Below are 26,252 nucleotides of genomic sequence, written 5' to 3'. Positions count from 1 at the left end.
TTCAACCACCAGCACCACACACAAAAATCCATTTTAATCATTGTTAACTCTGCTATCTGGTGTTGTTTTATCATTCAATAACAATCTGAGGTAGATGTTTAATTATGACGATACTAAGATACAAGTTATTTAAAGTTAGATGTATATATATATATATATATATATATGTATATATTATATGCTCCTAGAAATCAAAGATTGAATTTTCTAATTAATTGTATCTTTTTGGTTTGCTCTAACAAATACCTTGGACTGGGTAATTTATAAACAACAGAAATGCCCTGCCTTCACTTCTGAAGGCTGGGGATTCTAGTATCAAGGCACTGGCAAATTTGGTGACTGGAAAAGGCCTCTTCATAGATGACACTTTCAAGGTATGTGTTCTTGTGGGAGAAGTAACAACAAACTCCCTCAGGCCTCTCTTCTAAGGCACTTAGCATTTTTGCAGATCCTGCCGTTATGACCTAGTTACTTCCTAAAGGCTGCATCTGAATATTAACACATTGGAGATTTCCACATAAAGATTTTGGATGGACACATTTAGCTCATGGCATATTCCTTTCAGCACATAATTTATTGCGCGTGCACGTCTGTGTGTGTGTGTGTGTGTGTGTGTGTGTGTGTGTGTGTGTGTTGTTGGAATTGAACCGAGGACTGTCTCACCAAGGTGTGTCTCCATCCCTTTTTAGTTTTTGAGATAAGGTCTTACTAGGTTGCTAAGTCACCCAGGGTGGGTTTGAACTTGTTGTCCTCCTGCATTAACTTCCCAGAGTAGAGGTATTGCTGGCATGCTCCACCATGCTCAGCTAATTGATACTCTTAAGGTTTACGTTTTGCTTACATTTTGAATGAATAAGTGAAATGCTCTGGTATACTAATAGCTAATTTTTTATTGGTACATTTTAGATATACATATGGATAATATTCATTATAGGGAATTTGTGCCTGTACATCATCTATTTCTTCTCCTTTCCCACTCCCCTTTCCTCCCTTCAACTCCTCTTCCCTCCTTATTTATAAAAGCTTTGTTTCCATTTTTCTTGTATTCTTTTTGTCTTGTCCTTTGCTTTCTCCTTCTCCCCTCTCTTATTCTGCTCATTTGAACATTTTCTTCTCATTTCTGATACTTATTACACATTTTTAGTTTCTCACACCAGAAAAACAGTATGTATTTAAATATATGTGTCTGATTTATTTTACTTAAGAATATGATCTCAGGATGGATCTATTTAGCTAGAAATGTCTCAAGCTGCTGACCCTAATTCTTTTGATATATTTAAGTTCAATTTGTAGCTCAAGTCAAACTTTCCACTCTTTGAGGACAATTTATTAGTCAGTTTTATTCATCATATTTAAGAGTTGCTATGTATCATATTGTGGCTGTAATCTACATTTTCCACTACTTGGTATATTTTATGCTGTTTGACATTTTATTTACTTGAGTAGCTTATTTATCAAAATCTCTAGGTAACCTAGCCAAATCTGAAATGTTAAAAGTTTTTGAATCTTTCCAAGGAAAAAAATTTAAATATTCTTCCATAGTGATGAAATGATTAGATTGAATCAAAGAACAACCCTGTCAGGCATAGTACTAATCACTATTTTAGAGGCAAGCAGGTTTAAAGTACATATTACATATATTGTGTTCATGGTAGAGTGCCTACTCGGTTAAAAGAGGACAGCTTCCTGGGACTGGGGATTTAGCTCAGCGGCATAAGCACCTGCCTTGCAAGCAGGCAGTGGCGAGTTTGATCCCTGGTACCAGTAAAAATGAAAAAGATGAAAAAAAAAAAAAAAAAAGAGGACAGCTTCCTTGAAAAGGAAGGCATTCTTCAGGTCTGATTGGTTTTTATAAGAAACTTGAACTTGACAGGTCCAAAACTGATTTTAATCTCCGTTTCCTCTAGCCTCACTTAAACAGAGATCAGGTACCTATCCCCTCCTCTGCTTATATTTCTTTCATGTTTAATACCCCACACCAACTGTGCAGACTAATATCCTGGGGTCACATTTTTTCTTTCACTTCCCACATCCAGTTATCCCCAAATCCAGTTTATTGAGCATCCTTATTAAATCCTTTGATTCTTCCAGTCGTTTATTAATCATGTCTCAACTTTTTTTCCCCTAGTAGTTTGTCTGACTTCCTGATCTTTGTTTCAGGCCCGACTTCTCTAGTATATCTGTACTACTCTAAGGATTTTTTGTTTTTTTTAGTTAAAAAAAAGTGTGTTATTTTTTGTTGAAATATTAGAAAATACAGATTAGTTAAAGAAAAGTCACTACCCTGAGATCTCTGGAGAGTGATCATTTTACAGTATTTTGATTTGTGTTTTTTCCTCCTATTTAGATACTATATTTACCATTGAAAACACAATCCCTTGTAGAGGGAGTAATCCTATATTCTGGATCTGGTTGATCTCTTTTGGTATTTTAGAAGTCATTTCTCCCCTTCCTCTCTCCTTGATATCCTTCCCCATCAGTATTTGCATTTTCTTAAGTTTATCCTTTTTTGGGGCTGGGGATTTAAGTCAGTGCCTGCCTGGCAAGCACGAGGTCATCAAGTTCAATCCCTGTACAAGAAAAAAAGAAAAAAAAAGCCAGATAGTTTATCCTTTTTTTGGTACAGTGCTGGAGATTGAACACAGGGACCTTTGCTACATCCCCAATCCTTTTTATTGTTTTATTTTGAGACAAGATTTTAAATTGTATGGGCTGGGATTAAATTTGTCATCTTCTTGCCACAATCTTCCCAGTATCTAGGATTATAGGTGGTGGCCACTGTGCCTGGCAAGTTTCTACTTAAGAAACACCTTCGCTACCAAAGAGTGAGCCAGGCATGGTGGTGAATGCCTGTAATCCCAGCCCTCTGGAGGCTAAGGCAGGAGGCTCACGAGGATTGATCTGAGTTCCAGGCCAGTCTGGGCTACATAATGAGTTCAAAGCCAGCTTGAACTACATACGGAGACCCTGTCTCAAAAACAAACAAATAAAGTGACCTAAAGAAACGCTTACTTGCTTAAGGAATAAAAATTGCCATTAGCCTTGAAAGCTTGGGCATGTGTTATCTCTTCCCCACTGTAAATTGCTGCCCTTTATGTTTGTTAACCTTTAATTTTCTTTATAGATTTACTTTGAATGATGCATTTTCTGTGTTTTGAGTTTGAACATCAAATCATACTGGTGTTCTTTTGGATGGCTTGTTTAGTAACCTTTTAGGGTTAATTCATCTTGATGGATATAGCAGTGCGTGTGTGTGTGTGTGTGTGTGTGTGGCGGGGTGCTGTTTGACATAGTCTTCTTTACCCTGAACAATAGTGATCCTGGGAATAGCTATAAACTTATTTAAAGGTGCCATAAATTGAAAATACCTTGGAACTTTGCTATTATATTCACTGTCCACAAAAAGCAGAAACCAGTTTCTTTTTTAAAGTTTTTTACTTTTTTGGTACCAAGGATCAAACTCATGCCCTTGTGCTTACTAGGCAAGTGCTTATGCCACCATCCTAAATCCCCTGCCCCCAGAAACCAGTTTTTAAGAAAAGAACTCTTGCTGGGGATATAGCTCAGTGGCATAAGGGCCTGCCTGGCAAACGTAAGGTCCTGAGTCTATTACTAGTACCAAAACAGCAACAGCAACAAGGAGAAGAAAGAGCTGTTGCTTTCTGAGTAAATAAGCATGCTTATTTCATTACTCCTATAGTTATAATCTTAGAATCCCTATATTCTTGCATGCAATAATGGTTATTTATTATTTGGGGCTGAACTCACAGCTTTGCATTATGTCACTGAGTCCACCCCAGCTTCACCCTAGTTATTTTAATTTATGAGTTTCAAAGTACAAAACCACTTTAGGTTATCTATGCGGAAAAGTAATTTTACATATCCCAGGTCCTGATATGTTATATTCCAGTGATGGTGAACTTTTTAGAGCTTTCAGTGATAACAAATTGTACTCTACAGTGTGTATGCTTTAGGTTTGCCACCGTGGTGATACTGTGATGTTTTACAATAAATAAATCATAACAATACCCTTGAAATATTAAACTATGTATGAATGACTAGCTAAGAAAATAAATATGGCTGTTAGAATATAGATTTAAATTATTTTTTACAACTTGAAAAAGGCTTTAGCATAAAGGATTATTTTTTATTTACAGTTTCTGTGGAAAGCTTCTGTGTCTGAAGTGACACATTCTTTCAGCACTGTGGTTTTTATGTTTGGAAAACAACAATTGAAACACTGGTAAAACTTTTAATCACATCTAATCTAGACTATTCATACTTTATGATATATAGGGCAGCTCTAAAGTCTGAAAGAAGTGGATGTTTTGTAAGTAACTGTCTACTCATCAAACCTACTTGACAGCATAAGTATTGCAAGAGTCTGACATTAGATTGTACATTATAGGGCAGACCATTTAAATTTTTTTTTTTTAGACCATTTAATTTTTAAAAATCATACCAGGAATTGAAGTCAGGCCCTTGTGCTTGCCAAGTAGGTGCTTGTGCTGCTGAGCTATATCCCCGGCAGACCATTTAAATTTTGAGAATTAGGAATAAAAGATATAGGGAGCTTGTAAAACAAAAATATTTGGAACAAACTCCATCAGATTAAGACTGTATAACTAGAAAATACTTTGTTAAAAATTAAAAAATACAAGTTAACTATGATCTTTTTTAGAAACGACTACAGAAAGAACTGTTGGCATTGCAAAATGATCCACCTCCTGGGATGACTTTAAATGAAAAGAGTGTTCAAAATTCAATCACACAGTAAGTATTTAGTTTTTAAAATGCTTCTTTATTGCTGGTGTGTATATATCTATACATATATATGTATAAATGCATACACATCGGCATATATATGCAGATCTAATTTTGTGCACTTATGCACAGTACATACTAATTTTGTTTTGCTTAATTATATCATATGGATTGTTGTACAATTTATAAAACTTCTGTTTTGAGATTGAGTCTAGGGCCTTGCACATGTTAGGCAAACTCTATGAGTGTTAGTAAGATGTTTTTAATATTTCGTGTTTAAAAAAAGAGGACAGCATTAAAAACTTTTATATTTGGCATATACTTAGGATTTGTTAGGACCTAGATCCAATCCACACACCAAAATCAAAGCAAGCTAAAAAAATCTTTAAAAAAAAAATGAATACTGTATCCCTTGACTTACCTCTTTACCCCTCTAAGAAAGGAACAGAGATACAGAAAAATAGTTGACTTATAACTATGCTCATTTTAGTACTAAGGAATTTAAGAATATTTTGCAAGCATTATTACCGTTAGTAATAGAGTTTATCTAAGTAGTGCAGTTAAATGGCTTACAGTGAGTTATATAGTCTATAGTCAACACATAAGGCAAAAATTTTGTATAATTATCTTTGAAAATCCCTTAGAAGGCTGTGCTGGTGTTTATCTTTTCTTAATGGACTCAGATTCATTTTTCCTGTAAAGTAAAATGATAACTATCTTTGATTAAGAGACAAGATACATGAAAAAAATGCCAAATTCTAATTTTAAACATTAGAATGGCAGAGTAATAGGATGACTGTTCACAGCATTATTCTTTTTTATTTTTATTCTTTGTGGTAATGAGGATTGAAGTCAGAACCTTGTTCCTGCTAGGCAAGCACTCTACCACTTAGCAATATTCCCAACCCCCTGCAGAGTAATAAGTACTCAACAGAAATATAAGAACCGAGACTGAGATAGTAGCTTGTTCATATTTCTTGTTTGGTTTGAATATACATATATAATTTAAGTTCGCACATAATAAAACTTCTAGATTCCCACTTTAAGCATCACTGATGTAGGAAATTGTAAAATGATTAGAATGAAATTTATTTAAAAAACTTTTTTACCTCTGGTTCTGGAGATTGAACTCCTGACCTCATGCTTGCCAGGCAGGCACTTGTCACTGAGCTAAATCCCTGGCCCAGAAAAATAAACTTTTTAACAGTGATTATCTGCATGTGATTTTTATTTTAATTTTTTGAATTTCTTTTTTACAATGAACATACCATTTTTCAATTGAATATTTTAAAAATTAATATGCAGTGTTAAATATTATGACTTTTAGCCATTGTATGCAGATTTGACATGACAAAGGACATATTTACTTAGCTACTGTGTGAAAATTTTGCTTGTATAGATCGCAGATAAATTTATAGTAGGTTGTGTATCTTAGAAATTGCTGTATACACAGAATGAAAGAGCACAAGAGTCCTCTGACTTTTCTGCCTAGTGAAAGTGAGTGGCAGGTTTGTAGGGAGTGAGATACAGACAATTTTGAAGGCTAAGAAGCTCCTATATTAAAAAGAGAATAGAGATTATATTTTTTGCCGTGCTGGAGACAGTATATAGGACCTTATGCAAGCATTCTACTGCTGGGCTATACCAGTAAGAAGTTTTTTGTTTTGACAGTTTTTGCATTGTAATTGATTTAGTGTGTGCCAGTTCTGACCTTAGGAATGTTCTGGGTTTTTTGTATAAGTAGTGTTACCTGTCCAACACTGAGGTGATATGTGAATATCTATTTTACAGTTGAGGTATTCAGCGTGCATTTTGAAAGCAGTCATGCTCTTAAGGATCTGTGTGCTTTAGCTGATTTCTTGGAAGAGGCACTTAATTTTTGTGGTACTGGAATTAGAACCAAGGACCTTGCATCATCTAATACTCGATACCAACTGAGCTGTATCCCCTAACTCACATTTACTATTTTATACAATCATAAGAGTACACCATGATGACTAAAATTCTAATACTGTGTTTTAGTTTGTTTTCCTGAATTTTAAGTAAGAAAGTTTAATATTTGAAAAGTATAAAGGTAAAAGAATTGATTTAACTGCAATAAATTACACATAAAAGACCTGTAATTAGGAGCTCATTCTTACCTGCCATAAGGTTAAATTTCATGATAGGAAGTATAAAATGATTATCTAAAACCCATATTTATTTTTAGGAGTATTTTTATTATTTACATGAATTTTATATTATAAAATTTTTACTTAATAAGAAAATACCAGTAAAATAAAGTATGAAATTATTAATATGTAGTTGACTTCTTTGAATCCAAAGAAGTGTCAAGTCATCACCAGTAGTCAAATCACTTGATGAATGACTTTGAACCTCCTCTCAAAGTTGTAAAAACAGTTTTTCATGTGATATGGTACTGAATGAAGTGGGCTAATTGTATGCAAAAATAAAAGAAAACATTTAATTAAAAAAAAATTCTAAATAGGGGCTGGGGATTTAGCTCAGCGGCATAAGCGCCTGCCTTGCAAGCAGGCAGTCATGAGTTTGATCCCTGGTACCGATAAAAAAACGAAAAAAACAACAACAAAAAAATTCTAAATGCGCACAAATATAACATGGAGCATAAAGTGAGTAAAATTCACACATTGAGAATTTGATATGTGTGAATACAACTTATTTGTCAACCAAGTGGGTGAACACAAAGATTGCTTCCTGGATTCCCTTACATACATCAGGCATCTGTAATGCAAAAATAAGTATTTTCAGCTGGGCATGGTAGTGTGCCCCTATAATCCCAGCACTGTAATTCTAGCACGTGAGAGGCTGAGGCAGGAGGATTGCTGCAAGTTTGAGGTCAGCCTGGGCTACAAAATGAGTCAAAGGCCAGCCTGAACCGTGTAACAAAACTGTCTCAAAAAGACCAGAAAAAAAATATTTTTTATTTTTTTTGGTATCAGGAATTGAACTCATGATGTTGCACTTGCCAGGTAGGCACTTGTGCCGCTGAGCTATATCCTCAACCCCATAAAATTTAAAAATTAAAAATCTGATGTACAGTTATGAACTGGATATATTTTACTTAACCTTTTGCACTTAATGATTTCAGTTTATTCTTTGTTCTAAATGCATCTCTGTACCATCTTTGTCATATTTATCCTCTCCTTTTAAAGAAAATAACAAGGAATAGTGTATGGAATATGATTCAAAACATACTTATATTTGTGATGGTTATAAATGAAAACAAAGTAAGATACAATACAAATCTTTTTGGGTTTTATTAACGTGTTCATGACAAGGCTGTACATGTATGACTGACTCACCAGGCAGCTTGTGTCATTTGATGGGACTATCCCATGCTCCCTGATGGGACAGTCATACATTTGGTAGTTCAAGCCAGTGGGAATGTGTTAAGTAATTGAAATAGTAAGAGGTAAAGAAAACATAGTATAGAACCTTGCTTTTAGCCATCAGAGGAAATGGATTGAGTAAGTTAGGGCAAATTAGCCTCTCTGTTTAGTCTTTTTAAAAATACAGTACCCATGAGAAAACAGATCTGACAGCCACAATTCATAGTCTCTTTTGCTGGTTGTGGTGGTGCATACCTGTGATCCTAGCACTCAGGAGGCTGAGGCAGGAGGATTTCTGTGAACTGGAGGCCAGCAAGACTTGTTCTCAAAAAACAAAACAAAATTTAAAAAATTGTATCTTTATAGTTTTTCTCTTCATTACTTCTAACATTGACATTAGAAAGATAGTTGATTAATTTGATACTGTCCATAAAGTTTTCAATCACCATAGAAATAATCTTTTGAAAAAAATCAAGAACATAAATCTGGTAGGAAGAATGTAGTGTATACTTCGCCAACACAACTGAATTTGGTTTTTTATTTTGTTGGTTTGTCTTTTCAGACCAGGGTTAAAATTTTGCTCTGTCTTTTGCTAGCTCTCTGATCTTGGTCTAGTTGTTAAGCTACAGAGAAAATGAGATGGGGATTGAACAGAGGGCATTAAAAATCTACTCTTGAGAGTTGCTGGGAGGATGAAGTGCATGTTATGCATATAAGACTCTAGTCTGAGTGTTTGGCATCTCAGTGGTTCTTTTTTTCTTTTTACCCTACTTCATTTTATCTTAAGTTTTATATTTGTTTTTTTCTCTTCTAGGTGGATTGTAGACATGGAAGGTGCACCAGGTACCTTATATGAAGGAGAAAAATTTCAGCTTCTATTTAAATTTAGTAGTCGATATCCTTTTGATTCTCCTCAGGTAATTACTTCGTTTTTAAATTTTTGTTGTATTTTTAGACTAATGCAAAATGCCAAGTTAGTGATTTCTGACTAAATAAAAACATATTAAAAATTCATTATAAGTATGTGGATGAGTTTGTTCTTTCATTATCTTATATATAATATAATCAAGATCATATAAACATTTAACTTTATTGGCACTAGGGCTTTGCTCTCATGTGTTTTCAAGAACTTTACATTGTTTCTTACCCATAGATTTATAGCTGAGAAAGGTATAAAATTCTAACCAGAACTCTTGAGTTGTAGAAGTTAGCACTTTTGAGTAACTATAGGTATATTTCTTTCCTGACCAGGTGATTGAATGACATGGTAAAAAGGCTAGCTGGGTTGGAAACAGTGTGACTTTGACTGTAGATAGATCTACTGTCTTTGTGGCCTTATAATACTGTGAGGTCAGATGCTGAACACTAGACATCAGTCCAAAATGTAGTCACTGTAATTGGAGGCACACGAGTTAAGTCAGTGTCTTAATACACAGACAGAGGATAACAATGGTAGAGGAACATTTTTTTAAAGCTATTCAACTGTAGTAAATGATTAATAGTAGGCCAGAGAAAGGGAGATTCTAGGATGATTTCCAGGTTCCTGGCTTGGTAGGATGGCTGAGTAAGTTACAAGAATTACTTACTCTTTAGAGAATTATTATAATAAAGTGCTTTATTTTAAAATTTGAGATTTGTAAGCTCTGTGGGGTAAAATGATAAGACTTAATGCCAGCTCTATTTGCTAACCATTGAGGTGTTCTGGAAAATGAACCAAATACTTGAAGTAGTTTCCAGATATCTGAAACTTATATACCAAACACAGCTTGATCTTTTTTTGGTCACGTAAAGTGAATGTGTCGGAAGTCAGTAACTATATTGTGCAATAAAGGAAATAGTTTAAGGCTTGGGATTAAATGCATAGATTCCTTGAGTTCTACAGTTTTCATGTGAGCAGAAAGTTTTTGACGTTCATTTTTATCATTTTATAAAAATTGAAAATGAAGGGATATATATTGCCATGACCCACCTTTGTGTACCTGTAATAAGCATCTTTAAAACTAATCAAAGCCAAAGGAAATACGTTCCTTCCCTGTAAACAGTAATCCTTACTTTCTCTTGTCTTCTGATATGCTTCCCATTGTTTTGCTCAATCAACCTTTTCTACATTATTTCAGCAAGAATGTAACATGTCGACTTACACTTTTTTCTCCTCACTTGTCACAGTTTTTCAAATCCTTCTGCAGTGCATAAGCTAGCCTGTTCCTTATCTTAGTATCAATGTTGTAGCCTCAAGTTTTTGTTGGACTATTATTATTATTTTTTGTCTTTTTCCTTTTTATTGGTACCGGGGATCAAACTCAAGACTGCCTGCTTGCAAGGCAGGCGCTTATGCCACTGAGCTAAATCCCCAGCCCTTGTTGGACTATTATTGAACCTCTTGTTGTTTCTGCTGTACATACTTTCACATAATTATGTCATTGATTTTTACATACACATATGCATCACCCCTACAAGAACCCTGCACTCCAGGCTGTTCCCCTTCCTTGACAGTGCCCTGTGAGTGTGTGTCTCCCCCGCTCTGCCCCCACCTAGAATTAAACTCCGGGCATTTGTACTGAGCTGTATCCCCAGCTGTTTTTTATTTTGAGACAGGATCTTGCTAAATTGTTAGTTTTTCTAAATTGGACTTGAGTTCTGAACCTCTTGCCTCAGCCTTCCAGATTTTTGGAACTGTAGGCACATACTACCACACCTAGCTAATAAAATCCACCCCCCCTCTTTTGTGATACTAGAGATTGAACCCAGGACCTTTGCGCTGTGCTAGCTCCCTGCCCTTTTAAAAGTGTATGTGTGAATGTATGTGTTTAGAGATAAGGTCTTACTAAGTCCCCAAGTTGCCAAGATGGCTTGAATTTGGGATCTTTCTGCCTCAGCCTGCTAGAGTGCTGGGATTGAAGACATGTGCCATGACATTTGAGTTTAATGGTTATTTCCTGTGTTGTTTAGCTTGACACTCAAATTCCTTTATGTTAGAAATTTCTCTCCCTATTCATGCATGCTATATAGTAGTAGTTATAGCATCTTGCATAATTTAGCTTTCATTCTGGTTTTATCATCTAACATCTCTTAATGCAGTGAGTAGAAAGTGATTAAGGGAGATAAATTTAGCCTTTTTTTTTGAAATGAAAAAATGAAAACTTGTAAAAGTAACATATTTTGTTTATGGTTCAATAGCTAATTACGTAACAGTCAAGAGTCATACCTAAGTCTTTTCTCTCCCTTATTGCCACCTAAGTGTAAATACCAGCATGAGAAAAGTACCTCTTTATCTTTACAGTAATTTTTTCTTACAAAGTGAAAGATCATTTGTGGACTGATTATATGTGAAATATGCAAAGCTCTAGAACAGTTGTTCCCATTCTTCTGAAACAAAAGGATTCCTTTTTTTGGGATTAATTCCGTCCTTCCTCGCCGCCTTAGTTTCAGTAACATTTAATAGATTTTTTTGACTAAGATTTAATTGTTTTTTGGACTATTTTTTGTGGTCCTTGCCAGACATTAGTTGTATATTCTAAAGTCTGTTGAAAATGACAACTACTTGAGATGTGATGTTTTAAAATTGTTTTAAAATTATTTTTGAAATGTTATTAGCCACATTCACATGGTTTAAAAATAAGTATAATGGGTTCAACACTCTATGCTTGAACTGCATATAGATTGCAAGCTTTTTCCATCAATGAAACTTCTAGAGTTTCTGGGAAATGATTGGAGTCACTCTTTTGGCCAGTAAGATTCCTTGTTCATTAAAGACTTCAGTAAAACTCTGAAGCATTGGTACTTGTCAGATCAGCTACTCTTTATTCCTCCTATAGAATAAACAATACTTGTAACTACTTATAAGAATAAACTTTGAGGACCGAGAATGTTGCTCCATGGTAGAAGTAGTACTTCCTAGCATCCAAGGCTGCATCATATTTTCCTGAAAATAGGTGCAATAGGATTTATTTTCAGGGGATTTCTTGTTTTCTCATGTACAAAAGTCTATGTTTATTCCTGAACAATAATCTACATTTATTTATATACATTTATGTCACCTTCTGGGATATTGTTAACTCTGCAAACTCCAAATTCTGCCTTGAATTTCTTGCAACCCCATTTACTGTAAAAGCAATTGGTCCCAATCTGTTATGTCCAGCATCAGAGCTTTTTTCACATGAGCACTTCTTGTCCATATAGCCTGCTTGTAGTGCATTGGCTTACAGAGCTGTCAGTAATTTTATCTTATGAATTCTCCCAAGACATGGAGTCTTACAGGCTAATCTTCGTAAAGTTTCCATTAAATTGAGTATTAATTGAAGACTTACGAGAGATCAGAGTAGCAACAAAAATGGTAACAGTTAAGAATGATGGTCTGCCAGGCATAGTGATGTATGCCTATAATCTTCCCACTTAGGAGGCTGAGGTAGGAAAATTGCTGTGAGTTTGAGGCCAGCCTGGGCTATAGAGTTCAAGGTCAGCTTAAACTATGTAACCAGACCCAGTCTCAAAAAACCAAAAAAAAGAAAAAAGCCAGAATGATGATGATCCACATGAAAGCAATGGAAAATTGCAGGCACTAACATTCAGAAAACATTTCTTTCTTTTATGTGAGCACGTGCAGTACATCTGTTACAACACATGGTGTACTACTAAGATTCATGAGTCACAACCATATCCATTCATTATCAAGTACACGTTATTCGTATATTATTTCTACCCTGATTGGTCATTTGACACTAAAGCTTGAGTCTATCTATTTACATAGACATTTACCTCTTGTCCAAAGGCATCCACTTGGGTATTTACAAATAATTACAATTTGTTATTTAAATATTAATGTTCATAGTCACTTATATTCAATTATATATTTTATGATTCAGCATGTCCATCATATGTTGCAGTTTAGTGCATCTGGCTGACTGATCATCTTAACTGGGGCTTAAATTTGGGGTAGGACTTGTGTTACAAACATCCTGAAAAAACATGCTTATTTGGGGGGAAATGTGGTAGGTTCAATCCCCACTACTGGGAAAAAAGAAGTCGGGGTGGGGATTTGGGAAAATCCTTGGAATATACCATATTTTTTGTGAATTACTGTAAGACCATTATATATCTTTATAGTTATTGTTTTCTCTCCATCTGTTAGGATTAATTTCTCGCATATAAGAAATGTAAAAATACAGTGCTTAAATTTAAAAATTTTTAAAAACATTAAAAGACACATTGTCATTAGTCTCCCTCAAAATACTCCTAGCTTCAAATACACTTAATCTCATCATTCTTTTAACATTTTATGAAGCAGTTCTGGAAGTGCGCTAACTTTCTTTTCTTTTTTTTTTTTTTTTTTTTTGAGGCAAATTCAGGCTGGTCCTGAACTCACTGTGTAGCCCGGGCTATCCTTGAACTCACAGTGATCCTCCTGCTTCAGCCTTCCTAGGGCTGAGATAATAGGCTTGTACCACCATGCCCAACTTGAAAGTCTTCTTTCATGAGTGTCTTTAATTGTGTTGCTGTGGCTAGCACAATGTCCTGTTACCTTTTATGGTCATTTTGAATTTAGGGAAGAGCCAGGAGTTGGATGCTGCATCTGGGGGAGAAAGGTGGAGGAGAATACAGCATAATGTTTCTATGAGCCTAGCCTGTCTTTCTATTAGTACTTGACAGCAGCATTCACCATACTTCTGAGCATATCTGATGGAAACACAAAGAGGACTTCCAGAACTGCTTCAGAAAGTGAAAAGTACCATGGGAGAACTGTGTTCAATATGAGCAGTATATTGAGGGGGATTAATAGCAATGCATCTTTTACTGTAAATAATTTTTTGTTTTTTAAATTAGTACATGTTTGCAGTACATAATGATTACTTCACTGTGGAGAGTTGATTCATGTACATAACACATCCTGATTTCTTTTTTGTTTCTTTCCCTTTCTCTTTCCATCTCTTAATCCCCTTCCCATTTGAAAAGATCCACCTTCTTGTTTCTTCTTGGGGAGAAATCTTTGAAGTAGAATCAGAAAATCTTGAATTATCTTGAGGATTTCTTACAGATTTTTCAGAAGACTGTTTTTTGTAATCTGCTTCTTGGAGCTGTGAAATTCCTTTTTTTTTTTTGGTCTTTTTTGTGACACAGTCTCACTATGCAGTTCAGGCTGGCCTTGAAGTCACTTTGTAGCCCAGGCTGATCTCAAATTTAGAAAGATCCTTCTGCCTCAGCCTCCTGATTGCTGGGATCACGGGCACGTACCACCACACCTGGCTTTTTCCAATTCTTTTTGAACATCAAGTTCAGGCAGTTTTGGCAGCAAGCATAACTGAGTTAAAAGAGGACTTAGTGGGATAATTGCTTGTTGCACCTGTTTTAGCTCCTGGCACTTCATTTTGATCATGAGTATCAGCTACTAGAATTTGCTTTTTTATTAGGGCTATGTTGTAAGTTGAAGCTTTGGAAACTTCTTATTTATATGCACAGAATCTTCCAACTTAGTATTTGATTTTTCTACATGAAGATTCTCATTTCTTTGTAGCTGGTTCATGCCAGAAAATGAAATGACTGTTATTGGTGAATCTGGAATAATATTTTCCTTATGCTCATGCTTAGATGCTTGATGGTGTTGGTCATTCTTAAATTTCTGCTACAGTTGTTCAGAAACCATTATATTTTCTTCCTGAAGAGTGTTGTTTTCATTCATATATTCTGTAATAAGTTTAAGGTTTTGCTGTCAGATATTTTCAAACTCATGATACTTTTTCCACCTTATGTTGTTCATTTACTGCACAGCAATCCTGTAATCCTGGTTATAACTGATCTAAAACTTTAATGGTTTCATGAAGGACTTGCTGCTGTTCTCTGAGCTGTTGGTTTTTACTTGAAGAGTTCTTCCAGTCTTTGTGCATCTAAAATTTGTTTCTTTTTCAGTTCGGTTACTTTTGTTTGTAAAACATGCTCTTTATCATGATATCATTTCAGTTTTGTCCAGAGTTCCTTAAAGTCATTAGCCGTATCTGCAGCACTAGGCTTCTACAACTATTTCCAGACCTGTTCATCTTGTTTAATAGGCTCCACACTTTTATTTATTTCATGGTTTCAGAACTTTTCTGTTTCATTATATAGATGTGGAGATGTTTTGGATAACTGAGTATCCCTCTATTGAGCATGAAAGTCCCTATTGGAAGTTGCTGTAAGGACCTGGTGCCCTGGGAGAGAGGCAGAGGCAGATCTCTGTTACTCACAGTTTCCACTTCTCATGTCACACAGGGATGTGCCTTCCTCTGGAGTGGGGGGCTGTGAAGGGACAGCAGTTTGATGTTCTCCTCTATAGGGGCAGCCTATATTTCCTGTGGTCAGGAGAAGGGGCCCATGGGCAGCTAACCCTGCTTCAGGAATGATGTTGATTTTTGTGTGTTGATTTTGTATCTTGCTACTTTGCTGAATTTGGTTATTCTGGGATACTCTTCATGGAATTTTTTTGGATCTGCCATGTAAAGAATCATGTCATCTGCAGATAATGTAATGTTTTAAGAACTGTAATAAATAGATGAGATGATACAGTAGACATGCTTGTCTGGTTCCTTATTTTAGAGGGTAAACTTTCATTTTTTTCTATTTAATATGATGCTGATTTGTGATAAATGGCTTTTGTTAGATTGAAAGAAGATCCACCTATTTTCTCTAGGGTTTTTTTTTTTTTTTAAATCATGAATGGATGTTGGATTTTGTCAAAGGCTTTTTCTGAGATGATTATGTGAGTTTTGCCTTTGCTTCTGTTTATGTGCAAAATATTGATTTGCATATGTTGAACCATCTTTGCATCCCTGAGATGAAGCTTATTTGCTTTGATATATGTGTCATCTTTTTGATGATTTGGTAAATTCTTTTTGTCAATAACTTGTTTAGAATTTTTGGATCTGTGTTCATTAAAGTAATTGGCCTGTAGCTTTCCTTTTTGGTTGAACCAGATAGTTCCTACCTGGTTTTGGAATCAGTGATGCTGGTTTGTTTTGTTTTTAAATGGTAGTTTTCTAGGAGTGTTGGGCAGTATTCCTCTTTCAGTTTCATTAAAGTGTTTGAAGAGTATTGATTTTAAATCTTCCTAAAGTTCTTGGAGAAGTCAATGGTAAATATAGGTTTCTTTATTACTACCTCAGTTTCACCACTTGTTATTGTATTAGTCAGGGTTTTTGTAATCTGTTTTATAATTCATAAGTACTCAGGAATTTATATATTTCTTCTGGAATCTCCCAGCTTATTGGAATAAAGTTTTTATTTCATTAATGTCCCTTGTCATTTTGCCTTTTTCATTTTAAATTACATTGACATGGGTTTTTTCTTTCCTTTTTCGGTGAGATTGGCTAAGATTTGTTTATTTTATTTATTTTAAAGAGCCACTTCTTGGGTTCATTGATTCTTTGCATTGTTACTTTTACTCTCAATTTCATTAGTTTCTGCTCATATCTTTGTAATTTCTTTCCTTGTGCAAGCTTTGGTTTTTGAATTGTTATTTTTCTAGGCCTTTGAGATGCATCATTAGATTGTTTATTTGGGCTTGTGCCATTTTTCTGATGTGAGCATTCACAGCTATTATCTTCCAACCTGAATTATCACTTGATTGTTGCTAATTTCATTCTTGACCTTTTCTGTGTGACCTGTTGATTATTAAAGACTGTATTACTTAATATGTGTTTACATATTGCATTTACTCTTAGATTATTCCTTGCATTAGCAGGCATTGGATCCATTTTCCTTATTCACTCACTGTTTTTAAGGAATCTGAATATGTGGTCACCTGCATCAGACCTTTCTTCTACTTCTGACACTGTACTCACACTGGTCACTTCTGCTGCCCATACTTTCAATAGATTTTTTTTTTTTTAAATCTCCAGGATTTCTATTGAGCGTTTTTTCTAGATTCTTAATTCTTTGCTAAGCTGCTCATTCTTGTTTTGTTTAGCCCGGCTACCCCTTTATAGTGTTCTCTGTTAGATCACTAATTATTTTATTAAGCACATTATCTGATTATATCATTGTTGAACTTGCCACCCAACTTATTGATCTGTAATTTTATCTTTTTTATAATTTTGTTTAATTCAGCTGTTTGGCTTTTGATTCCTTTCCCATTGATGTCTGAAGGGTCAGCTTTGGGAAAGTTGGGAGCTTTTGGAGACACTTTGTTACCTTGTTTTTTATGTTTCTATTATTGTGTATGTGTGAACATGCATGTACGCATGTGTGCTCAGTGTGTTAAAGGTCAAATATAGTATAAAGACTTTGTTGCTGGTATGGTGCTGTCTTTAACGTCTGCTTTCCAGTGATGTGCTCTTGGTGTGGCTAACTGTAGGCCTTTGCCTCTGTCCCAAGATCTGACCACCTCTGTTACTTTGGAGAGGGAAGGGTGGAATGTAGTTTGCCCAGTTCTCTGGGAAAGAATTGCATGATTGTTGATGACACAAAGACAAACCAAATACTGGCATACAGTAAAAACTGATTAATAACAACAGCTGTGCCACTCTGGCAGTAGCAACAAAAACAACAACAATAACAGAGTCAAAGACAAATTGGATATTGATGTATTATAAGAACCAATAAAAGCTACCGCAGTACCTTAACGTTTAATAGAAAAGAGATCTCTAACTATATATAATACAGACAAAAACAAAATGAATACTGACATACAGTAAATAGCTATTAAATAGTGAGACCAGCTGTTATGTATTAAGAACTGGTGGTCAACTTAATGCCAGCTGGATTACATCAGCATGGCATTAAGCAAAGATGCTCCACCTGAGGAAAGTTGCCAGAATAAATAGGTGGAGAAGAAGGGAGGTGTTGAGGGTTGAGGCGTTAAGGAGGCATTATGGGTTCTCCTATGAATTGCTGTCTGAGCTGTTGGTTCTCCTGGAGAAGCTTTGGTCCTCACATCGAGCATTGTTTCCTGGCTCTGGAGGGGAAGACATGTGCTGCCTGGTCTCCAGGATGAACTCGTCACGCTGCTTCCTGGCACGTACCCGACTGTGCTTGTCGTCAGAGGAGCTTGGGGCCTTCGTGTCGCTGAAGACGGCTGTGGTGCCTTTCAGGATAGCCCTGGTCTTTGTTGTGAATGTGACTTCTCAGCTCCAGCGTAGAACCCTCATCCCACTAGCACAGCTCCTCCATCCTGATGGCATAGACTTTTTGGCTTCCACCGCTGATCCTGGGGTCTTCCTGGCACGGATCCGTAAAAGAGATTGGCGTGAGTCCTTCTTGTGGGCTCTGGACCTCCAGTTGGACTCGTGGGAGGCATTGTCCTGAGCTCTGGGTTTTTATCTGGACTCATGTGGGACATTGCCGTGGGGTTTAGGCTCTTGACTAAATAATCTATGGCTTTGGTGTTGTGGATAGATTTCCTGCATTTTCCTGTGTTAACTTCCGGTGACTATTATAAAAATATTATAAACTCTATGCCTTGATCGTAATTGTTCTCTGTGTACGATCCCTGACTACAACACCAACATTAACAAAAGCATTCAACAATAATATCAGAGTCCACTAAATATCTAAGTAAAGCTTCATAGTAAAGGGAGTAGAGAATGGGAAAATGAAAGAAGTAGAATTTGAAAAGTAAAAGAAGGTGAGAAAGAGAGAAAAGTGAAATAAAAGATCCTATTGAGTAAAATAAATAAATAAAATCAGACAAAAAGTAACACAAAAGAACAAACAAGAAAAAAGAAAAAATAGAGTAGAGAAAAAAGGGGGAAAAAAAAAAAACGGCCAAAAAACAAACGAACCGAAGTCCCAACATATCAATGAGAAAAAAAAAAAAAAATGAGTCCAAATAAAATTTCTCGTATGTTTTTGAATAGCTAGTTTCTTTCTAGGGTCTGCCACTTTGGAGTCTACCAGATTTGAAGGAGTGATAGTGAGTCACTACTAAGGCCTATTTTGTTTCCCCACTCAAATGCTGAATCTTTCCCGGTGGGCAGACAAACCACTGAGCTAGCTCTGTGTTGGATGTACAGTAGGCCAAGTTATGAAGTAGTCCACTGGACTTAATGCCATCCCTTTCATACTTAAAGCCACTTACACCAGCCTGGCTTCTCAGTGCAGAGGCTGGGACATCATGTACTTCCTAGCCGGAGATTCAACTTCTCAGGGGATCTGTGTCTAGCCTGTGCCCTCTATATGAATGTGTGGCTGTCTCCCACTTCGTCAGTGTGGTAGGTGACACCGGAAACCCCGAAGTGTAGCTGTTTTGTTGCTCTGTCTGTGGACTTTTCTTGGGCCTAGTGCTACCTGCTCAGTTTGTTGTTTATCCTTGGAGCCCCCAACCCTCTCTGGGTTTATTTGTGTTAGCAGAGAAAGGTCCCTCTCCCCTGCAGCCTCAGTTAACTTTTTAGATTGCTCTGCCTTGTGTTGTTTGAGTAGCTTCTTTGTAGTTTTCTTGTCAGCTTCCTCTCAGTTCCCAGATTCCTAATTTTTTTTTTTATCCAAGTTGTTATTTTGTAGGTGTCTGCATTCTAGGTCCTGTCCCTTTGCTGCCAGTTATTATTCTGCCATATTTAATCCTCTATATTTTTTGATCATCTCTTGTATCTCATTTTACTGTTTGGTTTTGTCATTTAAGACAAATAACATCACCAGGTGTTTTTCAGTTAGTACAGGAGCAAAGAATAGGCACCCTTTTATTGCTCCTTTTCTCTAGTGTGCATATATTTATCAGCCAAGTAGAAAATGTTTCTGTATATGTATGGGATACAGGTAAATTTTTGGTTAATTCATATATTGAGCATACATTGTGTGTCAAATATTGTTTTCTGAACTTGAGAAGTCGAAGAGAGTATAGAAATTGAAAGGGTGTTGGGCCTGCCTTTAAGTCGCTTATATCTAGTTAGTATTTGAGTAGATAGATGTTTAATCATTCATTTTGTATGTATTGAATACACATCATGCAGCAGACACTTTGCTCGGTGCTGTTGAGTCTGGTGTCCCATACTGCAACAGTAATCAGGTGCAGTAGCATGTGTGTATAATCCCTCTCTTGGGAGGCTCAGATTGAAGCGGGAGAGTTCCTTGAGCCCAGAAGTTCTGTACAAATCTGGGCAACATCACAAGATCCTGTCTCTAAACAGAAATGATTACAGCAACAAAGTTTTTGCCTTAGGTGAAGCTTGTATTCTTGTGGGGAGAGTCAAATAGTAAACAAAAATAGTGGGAAAAAGATATAGGCATGTGATAGGGTATTCAGGTATGGGATAGATTAGTTGGGAAAGGTTTTGCTGAGAAGGTTAACATTGGACAGAGGATCAGAAACAGGCTGGTCACGTGAAAGGAAAGAGTTGAGAGAAAGGATAGGTGAAGACAAAATGCAAAGATCCTAAATGTAGAGCACAAGGAGTTATTTACTCGAATGGTGTATTAGCAAGAGGGGAAAAGATCAGAGAAATAATTTGGGCTAAAGGGTCTCACATTTATAGTCCAATGTGAGAATTTAGACTTTTATTCTGATTAAAGTGGGAGAAGCTTTGCAAGGTAATGAGTAGAGAAGCAACATGATCGTATTTCAAGAGTCTGGCTGTTGAGGACACAAAGAGTACAGGGAGACCAGATAGGCTATTGTAATGCAGTCAAGAGAGAATGGTGACTTGCATTAGAAGTTTAACAGTGAAAGTTATGGAAGGTCATGGTTTGGACCTTTTAAAAAAGGTTGAAACAACAGGATTTACTGATCAATTGATAACAGTGTATGAATAAAGGAGAGGAGTCAGTCAAAACTCTACAAGGGATAATGAATTGAATCCTTTAGAGAAAAAGAGAGCACTGACTGATTTAGAATGGACTAAGAAAAAAAAATCTATTCGAACTGATTGAACTGGACTTGGAAAAATTTATGTGAAAAATACAGGGTTACGCATGAAAAGAATTGGCCTCTTGTAACATTTGTGAGATGTTCTTCTAGTTTTATGTGCAGACACATGGGGGGGATACAGATACAAGTGGAAGGATATTTTGGGGCTAATCAAGGAGGTTCCTACAGTGTGAATAAATCAGATATTTGTCTCAAGCATTGGGAAGCATGACAGGTGTCCATAAAAATGTAAAATACTGAAGCTTAGTATTTTAACTCTTGTTTCTTTTCCTCTCTGTCTCCTCTTAATATGAATTCTTCCTTCCTTCCACTCTTTATACCTTTTCTGCTGTGAAAACATTCTCTTTGAAAGAAATATATATGAAATGAACCCATATGATCCTGTGACTATCTCAGTATATTGTTGTTAAATGTTTTAAATTAATTTTTGTTGGGAAAATGTGGTTATTTTTGAAATAGTGGGAATATTTTAGAGGGAAGAAAATATTGTCTTTGGGCCTGAAGCCATGTTGATGCTAGATTGAAGCTGAAAATATACTTGCCTTGATTATAAATCCAATTAGAAGAACTGAAACAAAAGACTAAATTTTTTTTTTTTGATCCTCATTTCTTCCTCCCATTTGGGCCCCTTAACCTATATTTATTTATTTATTTTTTTTGCCTGAATTTCTTCATTTCAGAAATCTAGTTTGTTTTTATGGTGCCTTACTGATTTCTGTTACTTTGCTTTTTGCTCCATCAGTAGTAGTCAACCTTCCCAAGTGATCAGGTTTTCTTGAATAACAATTTTTATTGCTGCAGATTGTCTAGCATCTAAGATACCTGATGAGGGGCAAGTGAACAATGAACAGAATTTTACTGATACTTTCTGCATAAAATAGACAGGAAGATGCAGAGCTAAAAGAAAAAAGTATAAGAAAGAATGGCTATCATCCAGGAAAATCCAAGTTTAGTTCCATTGTGTCCAAAGAATTTTGTCTCTGCAGTATATGCCGAGCTGTGTGGTAATGAAAATTAGAGTGGATCAGGGAAAACTACTGATACATGTTGGAGAGCTAAAAGGAGAAAACTGCATTGCAAATTGCTAAAATTGCAATTCCTAGTTATTTTTATCAAATATTTACCATTCTAGACTATTATACATAGTGAACTGATTTAGGTTTTACAATATTTTGTTTTTTTAAAAGTAGTGAGATTTGTGTTTATTAAAGGTAGGAAAAGAAGCATACTCTGCAGAGTGGATGCAGGCCAGTTAAAAGTAGAAAAGTTCACACTACAGCTTGAGAGCAGACCACAGCGCAGGGCAAATGGTGCAGAGCTTATTGATGGCCCCTTTCGTATTTCTTACTCTTCAGGCCAACATTAGATCTAGGCCTTCCTATCAAAAACCTGCTTGAGTTCTCAAGCATTTCCTGATTGATTCCAGGTGCAGGTCTTGGGCATATGTGTCTTGTGTCTTTCTGATCCTGGTCACAACCACTTGCTCAGCTGGCCAGCCACACCCTAACCGCCCCCTCATTTCTCCCTGAGAGACATAAACTTTTATGGGTTTTTAGGGTATGGAGGATTCCGTGTTCATATGGCTCTCATCACAAAGGCTACTCCTTTGTGAAAGGGGCTGTAGGCCCTATCTACTGGGGATTATATGCTCTCTCCAACTACTTTGGTTATTTGTGGCTTACTGACTGGGTTGGAAAAAAAAAAACAGAAAAAAGTTAGTACTGTTGAGCTACCTGTTTGAATGAGAAAGGTTGGTGAATTTGTCAGGAGAGTGACTTTACTATCAAAGGGAGCAGGTCAGATTTCCATGTCTCTGTGGTGGATAAAGCATTGCAAAGAGCAGTATTAAATAAATTACTAAGAGCTTGATAAATTATTAAGAGCCATAGCCCCAACAAGGTAAAAATCAAATTATATCAGGTACAGGTACAAATTCTCTGTGATCAATGTGGTCATTATATATATCTAAAATGTACCAATAAAATCTAACTGGAAGAAAAAAAAGATTATCCACATTATAGAACTAACTGAAGAGTCTCAGTAAAGGTACCCATTTAAGCTGTGGTGAATTATGGGTCCTTAGAGACTCTATCCAGAGCAGTATTGGAGCCTTGCTTTTCAAAGAGGAACCTCAGGTCTTCCAGGGTTTCACAGAAGTAGCTTTCTTATTTCGGGTGGTCTTTTTTTGTCAGACAGTTGGGTTGGAGCTGGCTTTGTAATTGCCAGTCCTACCCAATGTATTGCCCATTCCTTCTCCTCTGTACAGGTTTTAACTAAGCAGCTAGTCTGAGGTTGGCAGAGTTATTGGGCAAGCTTTGTAAGCCTTTTGGGTAGTGGTCACTAATCCTAGTTGTATGAAAATTTAAGTGACAGTTTGCTATGTAAGGTTATTACAACTTTTCACTACGTCCCGGAGGAAGGACCAATTTGAATGAGTCTTTGGGAACAGGAAATAATGCTAGGATTTTTGAGGGGTTGTAAGGCTGCCCTTCTTGCTTATCAGTCTTTTGATTTCCTAAAGAGACTTTAGATGTGTCTGTTTGGAATCTCTTTAACAATGAATAATGAATGACAGCGACATGCCTGGGAAGACAGAACCTTTATTTTTACTTAAAATTTCTTCCTATTAAGGGAGTAGGGCACCATGGAACAGTGAAAAACTCATTGTTGGCCTTTGAATTGATATGTCAAAACAGGTGTAAAGAAATTCCCACTAGGGTTCCCTTCAACCCCAAATATGGCTGTAGATCTAACAGAATTTTCCTGAGAAGGAAATTAAAAGAGAATAATTGAATTTGCTTACCTGTGATGTGCAGAGGCTCTTATAGTTTTTCACAGGAGATAGAGATGTCTGTGGACAGAAGCATTGCCAGTTGTCCAAAACCCCGTTTATTTCGTCTGTCACCAAAGTGGGAGTTGAGGGTTTGGCTGACCTACCCTTTTCTAGGATCAGTGACAGTCCTCTAGGTACCATAAATCAGGCATATTTACCACTTGGCACATGAAGGAGGGCCAGGGCAGTGTCTTGGTACAGTCATTTGCCCAGAGTCCAGTCTTCTTGCAGGCTTTGATTGGCCCTGCATTTTCTCTTGGCTTATTTGGATGTGGTTTTAGCATTGCCAATTGCAGTAGCCATAATTTTGATGTGTCTCAGCCCTTTTCCTCCTACTTTAATCTGGATCCTAATTGTTGAACACAGAAAAAGCCATGTCCAGCAGTTGGGTCATAGGACTCTGGGGTCCTATCTGCAGACCTACCAGAATCTTTGGAAAATACTGGGCCTTGGGCTGGGGATATAGCTCAGCAGCAACAGTGCCTGCTTGGCAAGTACAAAGTCCTGAGTTCAATTCCTGGTACCATAACAAAACAAAACAAAAACTGGGTCTCTCTGGGGCTCCTGCCTCTGGTGGAAACAGGTGAGAGGGACCCATATATAATCCTGAGAGACAGGTGGGTGTCTGAGGATGGGATCATCAATGCCGTCACTTTCCTTCTTCCTCAGAGGCCTCTTCATGAAACAACTGTTAATCTATTAGTTGAATTATCAGGGCAAAGGAAGGAAATAAGAGACATATAATTTGAAGACTTGGTCAATCTGCCTCCCTGCCATCTAGACAGAGTTATTTGCTAATTGTTAGTAATTTGTGCACATCGTAATGAATATTTAGGGGTGATTGAATATACAGAATTCATTTTCTTTTGTATATTGTATATTAGGTTCTACCATTGTTGGAGGTGATAGGGCATTCCTATCACCTTTTTAAAATATTGCCTCAAAATAGAATACTGTTGCTTTTAGAATTTAGTTGATTTTTATCTGCAGAGAGTCATGGATAGAACTTAAAAAACCATTCATATAAATGTAACCTGTATTTCACTAGCAAAAAAGTACATACTGATTTAAAAATTTTAAGAAATGAAAAAGTAATGTAGATTTTCCCTCCTTACTATATAGATGTTTATACAGTGAAACTGGTACTTACTAAGTTAATGAAAAGGCATAAACAGTTGTTTTATCTGTTCCTGGCATTAATTTTGATTGGTTAATCAATTCTTGTTATATGTGGAGAATTCCTAGTTTTTGTTAGTACAGAATATTTAAGTGTTAATGGAATTTTGTTCTTTCTTAGGTCATGTTTACTGGTGAAAATATTCCTGTTCATCCTCATGTTTATAGCAATGGTCATATCTGTTTATCCATTCTAACTGAAGACTGGTCCCCAGCGCTCTCAGTCCAGTCAGTTTGTCTTAGCATTATTAGCATGCTTTCCAGCTGCAAAGAAAAGGTAGGAATTTTAAGAATTATTCCAGATAATGTCTTTCAGTTTAGGTAGATTAATAATTTTCATATGTGCTTATTTTTACTTGGAAGGAAGAACTTGTGCTATGCCTTTTGAAAGTATAGGGAATGTCATGATTAAGAATAAGTTAGAATGCTAAGTGAAATAAATCACTTGTGATACAGAAAATTAAATATCTCACAGTTTTCTTATATGAAAACCCCAAATACAAATAAAGAGCAAAATAAAGGAGAGGTAATAGGAAACAGGGATGACTTTTTAGAGATTTGAAGAGAATTGGGGGAAGAGAAAAGGGTAGTAAAAATGTGATATGTATATATACCAGGTCCTCAAAACAAATGTAACCTTTTTTTTTGGGTACTGGGGATTGAACTCACAACCTCATGTTTGCCAGGCAGGTGCTTATGCTGCTGAGCTAAATCCCTGGCCCAAATGTAATTATTTTGTATTATAACATATACTGATAAGTAAATTGGAATATTGTTTTTATTTTTCATTCCAAGTAGATAATTTAAATGTTCAATATATTATAAGTCGGACATACTGGGTTTTTTACACATAAATAATCTAAACTTTATTTCCATCAGCATGCACATGGTAAAGGTATATTAAAAAATTCCTTTCTTCTAGATTTTGTAGTTGAAGGCCTAGAAACATACAATATAGCATCTCTCTTTCCTCCCTTTGCCAGTTCCATACTTTCAGCCTTTTACAGGATGCCCCAGAATCAAGAATTTTCTTAACCAAATGATTATATGGAAGGAGGAAGACCATTTATCAGTACAATTTTCAGAGCTTCTCCTCTAGTTCTGCTTTTTTAAATGTCTGGTGAAGGTAGGGGAAAAAAAGACCAGAATGAAAAATTGTATGAGTTAAACTTAGGATACTCTTTAAAGATACTTGAATTCTCCCTCTTTCTGGGCCTCTTGTATTCCTGTTGAAGGATAAGTGTGTAACAATATTGATTATTTCTGTTTTTTTTTTTTTTTTTTGTCTTTTTCGTTTTTATTGGTA

General features: G+C 36.1%; 1 protein-coding gene across 7 annotated transcripts in view; it reads left to right on the top strand.

The window, feature by feature from the left end:
- Ube2w (ubiquitin conjugating enzyme E2 W) overlaps positions 1 to 26,252 on the top strand; it is a 170,824-nt gene that overhangs the window by 13,384 nt on the left and 131,188 nt on the right. For all 7 annotated transcript variants that reach the window (XR_010050183.1, XR_010050184.1, XM_063257461.1 and 4 more), the window contains exons 2-4: positions 4,682 to 4,773; positions 8,929 to 9,031; positions 25,068 to 25,223. Coding sequence is in view for 5 of the 7 variants with exons in the window: in XM_063257461.1 (XP_063113531.1) it covers positions 4,682 to 4,773; positions 8,929 to 9,031; positions 25,068 to 25,223 (351 nt within the window). In the remaining 2 variants the exon portion in view is untranslated. The remainder of the gene's footprint in view (positions 1 to 4,681; positions 4,774 to 8,928; positions 9,032 to 25,067; positions 25,224 to 26,252) is intronic.

This window comes from Cavia porcellus, unplaced genomic scaffold (assembly GCF_034190915.1).
Source record: "Cavia porcellus strain 051 isolate PalLab524CR breed Dunkin Hartley unplaced genomic scaffold, mCavPor4.1 scaffold_10, whole genome shotgun sequence".
Taxonomy (NCBI): Eukaryota; Metazoa; Chordata; class Mammalia; order Rodentia; family Caviidae; genus Cavia; species Cavia porcellus.
Note: the sequence above shows the minus strand (reverse complement) of the source record. Positions and strands in the feature narration are given on the sequence as shown.